The 10472-nt window shown below is 37.9% G+C and overlaps 1 protein-coding gene across 1 annotated transcript; it reads right to left on the reverse strand.

Moving 5' to 3' along the window:
* Positions 1–241: 241 nt before the first annotated feature.
* Positions 242–5187, reverse strand: LOC113302318 (uncharacterized WD repeat-containing protein C2A9.03-like). Its single transcript, XM_026551226.1, has 10 exons — positions 4980–5187; positions 4525–4674; positions 4266–4433; positions 4084–4170; positions 2297–2431; positions 2086–2196; positions 1920–2011; positions 1736–1841; positions 1388–1474; positions 242–1229 (listed from the first exon to the last, which is right to left on the reverse strand). Exons 2-10 carry the CDS (start codon positions 4657–4659, stop codon positions 816–818), a joined length of 1335 nt encoding a protein of 444 aa, XP_026407011.1. The 5' UTR covers positions 4660–4674; positions 4980–5187; the 3' UTR covers positions 242–815.
* Positions 5188–10472: the final 5285 nt, after the last annotated feature.

The following is a 10472-nucleotide window of genomic DNA, read 5'->3' on the forward strand; positions in this document are numbered from 1 at the left end:
TAATAGGTTTTAGTCTTTATCACTATAGGTTCAGATGCCCCAAATTACATCAGCTGCAGAGACAATTTCAGTGTTCATCCTTCCACTCTGTTTTCACCGTAGTAGTACTCTAACGCAAAACGGGAGCTAAAGGCTCCAGAAGTTCCAACTTCCAACAAACACAGAACTTCCAATAAACACAACCACGGTGAGGATGAAAAAAAGAACCCCATTTTCAAGATTGTCTCTATACATCAAGTAATTGCCCATCAAGACAGCTAGTCATACTTTTACGGAATTACTTGACATGATACACTTGTAAGACATCTGCTTAACATATAAAAATGGAATAAAACTGTGGTAGCATCACTTTTACGGTACCAAATGTTACATAACAAACAACAGGGAAAGAAGGAACATAATTATTGCATCCATGAGATATGGTACCCGAACAATTGCAAGCAAAACATTCAACAGAAAAAGTACATCATATTACACTAACAGCCGACGCTAAACCATTCAGCATGGTCTCCCCTGCAGTGCAAGAAAACGAGCTGCTTTCTTCTTTGCGCAAACCTTTCTAGTTCTAATCTTCACCTCACCAATTTATATAGTTTTCTCTGTACATAACCCCCCTCGCCATTTATACATCATTGTAGATAATAGTTACCGATGCACACACCCTTCTCCCTATGCTAATATCTGGCATTATTAAAACGTTGGAAAAAACAAGAAACAATACACCTATCATCTCTTTAAGTGAGTATTCTCTACTTGCTAACATAAGATGTGATTATCCCGTGCCAAATATTTTGCCATTGTACTTGCGACATCTTTCATAATAAAGAGTCGAGATATGAATAATCATGGTACCGGCTGTATTCAAGAAGGCTACCATATGTGCGATCCCAGACGCCAATGAAGAGTGATTCAGTATCCGGGCTGAAAGATATTCCAGAAATTTCGCCAAAAAAGTCAATTTCCTGCTGCTTCTCATACCCATTTGAGACATCATACACATGCACAAAATCTGCAGGCTCTGCTGTTGCCATAAATTTTCCATCAGACGTGAAACGAATTGATCGAGCAGCTCCAAGGTTGCCTTTAAGGACGCAAACCGATTTGGAAAGGTTTCGGGTGTCCCACACACGACAAGTTTTATCTTGGTTTCCAGTGGCGAAGGTTCGACCATCTGGGTGCCATGCCGATGCAAATGAATAATCCAAGTGCCCACGAAGGTCACTAATAGTCTGCATAAGGGAATACAAACAAGGGACTTCTAAAATTCATTTTTTCTTGTAGATCGATTCCAGATCATGAAAAGCTGCAGGTCCATGCAGGAGTCTGAAGTTTATGATCATCATTCAAAAAACAAAAACAAAAAAGAAGTGGGAAGAGAGAATAAAACCTTTCCACTTTGAGAATCCACCAGTAAACCCTCTGGGTTGTCTCCAACAATAACAAGTTGCTTGCCATCTGGTCCCAATGACGTATGCTGCAAGCAGATAAAACAGTCACCACTATATTAGCTCTGCATCGAAAGTTGTGTTGGCAATAGCCCTAAACACCAAAAAAATTAATTGGTGTTTCTGAAACATATGTTGAGTAATCCAGATAAAAAAAAATATTGCACTTGATAACTACGAAAACGTGGAGAATCAATTTAGCCCAAAAACCAAGTAAAATAAATGAAAGAAACCTACGAAACCGTTCCCTGATCAAGATACAAAGGATGAGAACAACTCAAACAACTTACATTTACTGGCCAAGGAAATCGGAAATGCTGAGAAAGCTGGAATTTTTCCATATCAAAGTCTCTAACTCCACAGTCATTGTTTGAAGCTGTAAAGTGAACAGCACCACTAAACAAAAAAATGCTCAAGTTAGCACAAATGAAGAGGGAAGAGTCACATAACAGTGGAGTGGAACAACCACCATACCTAGTACTATCATAAATCTCAACAGCATTAGTGATCGCGTTATCATCATAGGTTGTTCTGGAACAAAAGCTGACTCCTGGTCTATCTAAATACTGCAAACAACAAAGAAGGTTGTTTAGCTTTATTCTTGTGATATTGATTAAAACAAATAAATAAATGAAGTTACCTTGCATATGAGTTCCCCTTGAAATCCCCCAGCCACCAGCAAATTATCTTTTACGGCCAACGTACTAACTTGGGTCTGAGTAAATCCTTCTAACAAGCTTCCCGGATGTTTCTGTAGCAGAATGGACAAATGTAAGTGCACTTTCCCAAGAAGGGATATTTTGAGGCAGTTCACAGGAATTAACTAAAAAAATTAAGGGTAAATAATGAACCTCGCATGGAACCACGTGTCCTGAAACGTCTAAGGCATCTGTTTTAGTGAGAGTTAAGGAAGACCAATGAATAACTTGAAAGTTTGACATAAGGTAAACATCGTGCTTCGATGTAGCCCAGACCAAATTCCTTAACTGCATGTACCAGTCAGGTTACAAAAGTTAGTTGCACAACATTCACAATTTAGCTGCAAGTGCTGAAAAAGAGCAAAAAAAATTATTGCCTCCCCGGATATGATGGTGAAATGATCCCAGTAACTAACAGAGAAGTGGCAATTTTATTGAAGACCAAAAGAAGATTGTTATTTATTAGCATTTAGAAGAGTCGCCCACATATGGCTACCACAAGCGTCAGTAAACCACATGAAAATGGAAGGGCCCCATATCTATCTGCAACCAGTCCTAATCATGTAGCGTAAAGCCAACTCAAAAATTCAGCAGCAAGTCTCAGTCCATGGCTAAGTAATGGTTTGACCTCAACTCAAACATCTATTAATAATATTTTACTGCTCAAATGTTGCAATTGAGGAGCTCGCCTTGCACGCTGTATAATAATCATTCAAGATCGAGAGGACTAAGATGAGGAAAAAAACTTGATTTAAGCACTGAAAGAGAAGTATTTGGTGACGGAGATCAATAACACTGACCCAATTTTTAAATTTTACAGAGTGTTAGCCTGCCAAGCATAACCTCAGTGTACATAAATATGGGTAGAAACTTTGAAGGCCGTAAATCGTTTTTCTCCATGCCACATGCACGTCTACCGATTCAGCAGTGTTTTAAGAAAGCCAACCTAGGGCAACACTTATACTCGAGATAAAGATAATGTAAAACAGAAGTGTGGATCTAAGGAAAGTATCACAAATCACAAATAAAAATGAAAAGATCTCGTAGAATACATCTCTATCAACAAAAAACAAAAAACCATTCTATTAACTAAAATCAGAAAACCACTCCTGACACCTAACAGCTCACCAAACCATTCTATATAAATTTTTTTTCATCGCATTTGTATTTGTTCTACACTTTATCCAAATAAACAGAGATCTCAGGAGCAGCTAAAGCTCCAGACTTCGAGAACAAGAACAGCTGCTTGGTATACAAGTTAGCCAAACATGTTCCCTTCCTACTATCTTTCACAAATTTTGAAACACCAAGCTTTTACCAATTCGAGATCTCCTTCAATTAGGTTGCAAGGGCCAGGCCGTCAATCTACAATCTTCTACTATTTGCGTTCATTTCTTAAAGCTCCTGCATCTGTTAGCCAAACATGACCGCTTCCTATTATCTTTTCTACAAACTACCTTTAATCCATTTGAATCACCAAGCTTTTACCATTTCGGGATATCATTCAATTAGGTTGCAAGGAACGGGCCATCAATTCATAATTTATAGCATATTGCATTCATTTCTTAAACTTCCTGAAGGAACGGGCCATCAATTTATAATTTATAATGGTACATAGGATTTACAATTTTTGGATTCACCTTCACTATGTAATTTCAGTATTGCACGAGATAAGGAGTCACACAATATGATGCAGCTTAATGCTTAATCAGAGATGCAAATCATTTTTAAGCATCCAACAAATTCACGATTAAGCAATTAAGTGATTAACGCAATTAATTAAATCCTATTACTCAAGTGTCCTTGGCATTTACGAAATTGAAAGTTTAACTCAAGGAAAGCAGAAAGAGTGGTAATCTATAAAGAGAGTTTTGAAAACTTCACATACAATACAATACTATAGATAACACCTTAATATGTACAGTTGAAAATTTGCTGACCTGAAAATGAAGAATTGTTGATTTTACAGATCTTGTATTACGCCGGAACTCATAATACCTTGCATCTTTCTCTGTGGGTTTGCATTCCTAAACAACAGCAAATGGAAATAGCTATCACCATTTATGCTAGCATTGCTGGCTTTTTATAGCCACGCAGGGAAGAAGAAAAATAACAAACTTACCTTTTCACAACCCTCTCCTGAATTCGGGATATTCTCATAATTTTTGTACTGTTCTAATCTAGTTTGTCTGTACTTCTCTCGAGTAATGCTTAACCTCTCCCAAGGAATTCCCTGGATATCTTTTCCTTTCCTTGCTTGGGCAGCGGAAGTATCCGTTATTTTATTAGTCTGCATAGAATCAGAATAAAATCATATATCAAGTAATTAAAGCCAATGCAGTAAATTCAAGAAAAATAGAGAGTGAGTTAAAAAGACAAACCAATTGGTCATCCTCATCCTCATCAGAGTCGGAATCACCCAAACCTCTACCGTGGAATTCTTCGTCCATGTCGTCTTCTACATCAGCCATTTCATAATCATCCCCCATGTAGTCCATATCGTCGTACTGGGACATGTTATCCTCCACAACCTGTGAAAATCATCAAAACAAACCTCATAATTAACACATCAGAATCAAAATCAACTTCTGTAATCATGCAAAACAAAAATCAGATCTTTGAATTCTCGACCAGAAATCAGTACCAAACACTTCAAAAGATAATTTAAAAAAATAAACAATCATAATTGAACATAAACCCTAGCTAGGTTAACAAAAACTAATTAAATAAATAAAACCAACTTATTTAGCCATCAAAATCAAGACTAATTAATAAATCAAAAACACCACCGTCATAAACGAACAGTCAAGAGGAGAGAAAAAGGAGAATCCCTGACCTTAAAAGAAATCAAAATTCAGTGATGGTGAGATTAAATAAGAGAAGATCTAAGAGTACAGATTTGAGATTTGATGATTTCAGAGACAAGATCTAATGAAAAAGAGAACCTAATTTATGAGCCAAACTGAACCTATGAGAGGGGAGAGACGGTTTTTTTCTTTTTTTTCCCCTTTTTCTTCTCTGTGATTTTATTTTCTCCGACCAAAAAAATTATTTAGGAAAATTTATATCGAAACAGTAAGGAAGGATAAAAATGATTGAGTAAGTTGACGATTAAACCCTTTCTATTTTTGGATAATACAAACGTAGCCTTCCTTTTTCTTTTCTTTTCTTTTGCTGAAAAAAGTAGCGTCTCTGGTGATAATAAGTAAAAACAGGTAAAATTTTCAAAAGCGATGCGCTAATAATCATTTTCACGAAACAATTGCGGATTCGATCAACTAGCAGGCCAAGAAATGGTGGATGTCTGTGGAAGGTTGGATTCTCGCTGAAAACAAAGCCGTCACTTTTTCTGGCCATTTAATGTACTGTAATAAAGACCTAATTCTATAGACACTTTGCAGTCTGGAAGCAAAATTCATTCTGGGACTGGACATTGAATACAAAAACGTTCTGCCGTTGTGTATCATCTTCCCATGGGTTACTCCATTTGGCCCTGATAATCCTGTGCCGACGGATGAGATATCTTGGCGGGAAACTGCCGAGTTGGATTCCAACCTAGCACCCGTGGCCTAATGGACAAGGCATCTGACTTCTAATCAGGCGATTGTGGGTTTGAGTCCCACCGGTGTGTCCTGTTTGGAGTTAAACCACTTTTACTAGAGGGAAAGAAGACATCGGTCTAAAATATTTGACTTCTAGTCAATATTGGATGGATTTGATGATAAGCTTTCCCATATCAAGTTCTTTTTTTTATGAGTTTAGATTCCTATGTCACCCCTCATTCGTGCGGAAGGCATATTAGGTGATCTGGGCAAGGTTATGTTGGAATATTTTCAACGCCGCTAATCAAAGGGGGGTCCTGGGGGGCATCGCCCCCCAGGCTGTGGTCGACCTGACAGGTCAGGTCGTGGGGGTCCAGGGGAGACCGCCCCTGGTGGGGGTTTCAAGGGGCAACGCCCCCGGAAGAATTTTTTGAACTGAAGGTTTTATTTGGCCGATAAAAGCTTGTTCGAAAATTTCGAATCCAAAAGACACCATTGATGTCTGTTGATGAAGGAACCTGACGTTTCGTGAATAGAAACCTGTTGGCGAATAAGAATAAAAACCTATTCCCAACAGGTGCAAAACCCTTTATAAATAGCTTCTCCCAGTTTCGTTTAACATATAAGAAAAATCAATCTGTTTTCTCTATTTCAAAAGCATCATCAGAAATCAGAAATCTCTTTGTGTGTTCTTGATTGAATCAAGGGGTACAAACCTTGAATTCAGTTTTCGTTGCAGGGCTTTCATTGTATCCTGGAGGCAATATTTCGCATACCTGTTGTAATCGCCAATTGTTATTGGGAGGGTAGAAGTATTTGTCTAAAAGAAATTTATACAAGCCTTGAAAGTTTTGGAGTGCAACACTTTCTTCTCTGTGTCATTCATCCTTTGTGAAACCCTTTTTTTTCCAACAGGTTATACTCAAACAGCACGTACGTGATCAGGAGGGTGCTGATTATCTGGATGAGTCATGTGGGTCAATAAACGAAAAGTGACAGTACGATAAGGAGACTGCACATTGTGCTTACTAACTTTCTGTCCAATGATGTGAAAAATGAACAGGCTAGAGAAGACAATAAGTAGATAGAAAATGAAAGAGATTGCACATTGTGCTTACTAAAACAAAAGAAAAGCTCCCAAATGCAAGACCCTTGAAAGTAAATATGCTATCAAAAAATAGCCTTGCGGACGTTATATGGTCAGGCCAGAGATGCCTTGCGGACGTCCGTTGGATGATGGAGATGTGACATCATCAAACTGAGGACTTAACTACAGTTTGGATTTTTAAGTACGCCGTATTTTTAGAGGATATATTTCATGGATTACTAAGAATTTCCCACGAAATACTTACGGTGGCAAGAGTGAACCTTTATCTTTTATTTTTTTGGAAAACCTAGAATTTTAGTCCATAATATATCTTGATTTCAAACGATCTTCGATCATGTTTTTTTTAGTATTCCAGGTTAATGATTCTATACGAGTATATAGGGTATTGAATCATTGAGATATATATATATATATATATATATATATATATATATATATACATTACAGCTAATTGTCTGTTTCTATCGAGAACGAGATAATCAAAGACAAACGAAAAACATAAAAGAATACAGTTGGGAAGGATGACTCACATTTTATAATCTTAGTTTTTTTTTCTTCTTATTCTATCGAACTGATGTCAATTGTACAAAAAAGTGAACTATCAGTATATAGACGGAAATAGTTTGGGCAGCATCAATCTAATTTGTTGATAGCTTATACCTTAATCTAACGTGATACTTGTTAGCATAATTAGATTACTTCTTGAATCTTTTTTTTTATTTAGAATCGACAACCTTTGCTTTCTGAATTCTCTGTATAATGAACTTATATGAGAACAAATATGCTAACTTGCGGGTCAACTGTCACTGCTGAACCAGGTGATGGTTTTAACTTCTTACTGAAAGCTATTCTTTTCTTGAAGAAGACGAAGATACATCTCTAGATATCCGGCGTATTTAAAATCCCAACTGTGGTTAAATCTTCAGTTTGATGATGTCACATCTCCATCATCCGACGGATATAAAGCCGCGAATTCATTTTTGAACTCGCGCTGCGAGTTCAAATTTTTTTCCGTCATCCAATTATCAGTTGAAAATGAATTCAGATGACCGAAAATGCCGAAGAAATATTATAAAAATACTGCAAGAATAACTCCCATACCGCAAACAACTCCAAGTATTGAAATCATATCTGCTCTAACAAGGCTACAAGGACTCAATAAGTAACTCCTAAGTTTCTTAGGACAGTGGGCATTGTATAGATTTAGTGCTTAAAATAAGTAGTTGATTCTAAATAATTCAAATTAACATTTACATTTACATACTACAAAATCAGAAACAATGCAAATGATCTATGTTATAGATCATTATTTTGTAAGATAGTTAGTAATCACTATTTTGTAATATGGATCATGACGACAAATCACAAATTTGCACACAAGAGAGCAAGTTTTTCGCAGTTGTTAGATGGCGTGTTTTAGATTTTCATAAACTGATGACCAATTATATGACAAAACTGGTCGTTAAAGTTTTAGGATGAATATCGTGACGAGTCTGTGAATTACTTTCAGAGATGAAAAGTCTTCACGATATTCATCCTACGAAGATAACGACTAAAAGTAAACATGAAAAAATTGTCAAGGTAGCTGAAGAGATACATGAAGACCATATAACAACAAATCCCCCCAAAAACATGCTGACATAATTTGATACTCAAACAACAAAATAAAGTAGTATATTGAGTTTATGTCATCACGTACTTTCTCAAATCGGTTTCTTCACTCTTTTCACTCTCAATGATTTCTTTTCCATCAACTATTTTTTTATATTGTTGAATTGCTTTTTCAATTCCAGGGTCACCACTAGGTGTTCTAATAGTTTACTTGAAACAACTCTGCATATTTGAAGATTAATCGATGAGTTTTTATGTTTGAAAATGATGAAAAATTTTAGAGGTGGGTAAAGAGGGGACCGATTGGCCGTTAGAAGATTAATCGATGAGTTTTTTTTTGTTTGAAAATGATGAAAATTTTTGGAGGCGGGTGAAGAGGGGACCGCTTGGTCGTTAGGTAGAAGAAGAAGGAAAAAATGTAATGAAACTGATATTTCCAATGGGTTGGTTTTAATTAAAATTGGAAAGGGTAGTTTTATAACTTTACCATTTTCCGACGCCCTTTAATATTGCTTCCAAGTCCATTGTTTGGTACGAAAGAAGTTCTCAATTGATTGAAAGAAAAATGTACTGGGAACCAATATTTTTGAACTTCCACTTGACTCCCTTCCTCTAGTCTGCATTAATTTTTTTTTGTCAATCCTCTAAATAGGTTTGAACACAGTCTCTTAGTCACTCCATATTAGAGTATAAGCTTCTAATAATACCCGCATACCTTATTGGTTGTAAAATATTCAGTCAAGTCCAAACTGGAAGAAAAAGAACGAGTTGGATAGTTGTTTGAGGGTGAAAACGGTTTCTGCTGATTTTGGTAATTTCGAGTGTGTGGGTGAGAAACGAGTCTAGACCCTAAACAATGTACTGTAAGGGAGTACTTTGATTCGAGAGATCAATATGTACAAATCCGGCCTAAACCAAAAAATGGTCGTTGCGGACTTGCTTCGGTCACAAAGTGAAGGAGAAGGGTTGGTCTAGGGAGGGAAGCGAAGAGAGTGTTGAGACCAGAATGGTTGATTCGGGAAGAGTAGTTGTTTGACGACTTGTATCAGAAAGTGGAAAGCTAGCATATGGGAAAGCTAACAAGTGATTTATGAGTATTGTATATCCTCACCAAAAACTTGTCCTTTGGTCGAAATAGGTGAGACCTATTTGTACAAGTCGCAACAAAAACGTACTATGGTCTAGTAAGAAGTGGAAACGGTTGAGTAAATGTAAGAAAGCGGTAATGGGTAATGCCTGGAATTGATGTTTCCATAATGAAGGAAACGTTTCACCATTACTTCATGTATTTACTAACCGCCTCACTCTTATGACACTTTCTTGTAACGGGCGTAGTGTACGCCGCACGCTGTAAACCACCAGACGTGGAAAACATGTAGCATGTTGCTATTGTTTGGCAAGTTAAGATTGAGAGGCTTTCCGGTTCGGTGGTGACTTTCGACGTCCGAGATTTCGCATATTGAGAGGAAGGTTAGCCGTTGATTGTGGTTACCTTCTATTGGTAGCCGGTGGCGTAGCCACGGTGCTGGCATGGCTTGCGCATGTTCTTGGCGTGGCTAATTAGGGATGGTGCCTCGACCAAAGAATTGGTATAGCTAAGTATGTGTAGTGGCCAAAGAGTTGGATGCGTAGCCAAAGATTGCCACAAGTCGTTTGGTGGCAAGTTTGTGCGGCTACCTTCCGTTTGGAAGCCAGTGGCATGGAGGCATGACCGGCATGGCTTTGGCATCATGGCCAAGAGTTGGCACCGTAGCCAAGAGATTGCCACAAGTCGTTTGGTGGCAAGTTTGTACGGCTGAGATCTGCATCTCACGAGGAAGGACAACCGTTGATTGTTGCCACCTTCCGTTTGGCAGCCAGCGGCATGGAGGCATGGCCGGCATGGCTTTGGCGTGGACAAATTAGGGCTTTGGCACCGTGGCCAAGAGTCAGCACCGTAGCCAAGAGATTTCCACATGTCGTTTGGTGGCAAGTTTGTATGGCTGAGATTTGCATCTCAGGAGGAAGGAAAGTAGTTGATTGTTGCAACCTTCCGTTTGGCATCCAGCGGCATGGAGGCATGACCGGC

The sequence above is a fragment of the Papaver somniferum genome, chromosome 8, assembly GCF_003573695.1.
Source record: "Papaver somniferum cultivar HN1 chromosome 8, ASM357369v1, whole genome shotgun sequence".
Classification (NCBI taxonomy): Eukaryota; Viridiplantae; Streptophyta; class Magnoliopsida; order Ranunculales; family Papaveraceae; genus Papaver; species Papaver somniferum.

Bases quoted from the DNA above. Each gene is read 5' to 3' on its own strand.
- LOC113302318 (XM_026551226.1), bottom strand. From the start codon at position 4,659: ATGTCCCAGTACGACGATATGGACTACATGGGGGATGATTATGAAATG. The intron at 2,197-2,296 runs GTTCATTATTTA...ATTCTGCTACAG, and splicing joins GACACGTGGTTCCATGCGAG to AAACATCCGGGAAGCTTGTT. The intron at 2,012-2,085 runs GTAACTTCATTT...TGTTGTTTGCAG, and splicing joins AAGGGGAACTCATATGCAAG to TATTTAGATAGACCAGGAGT.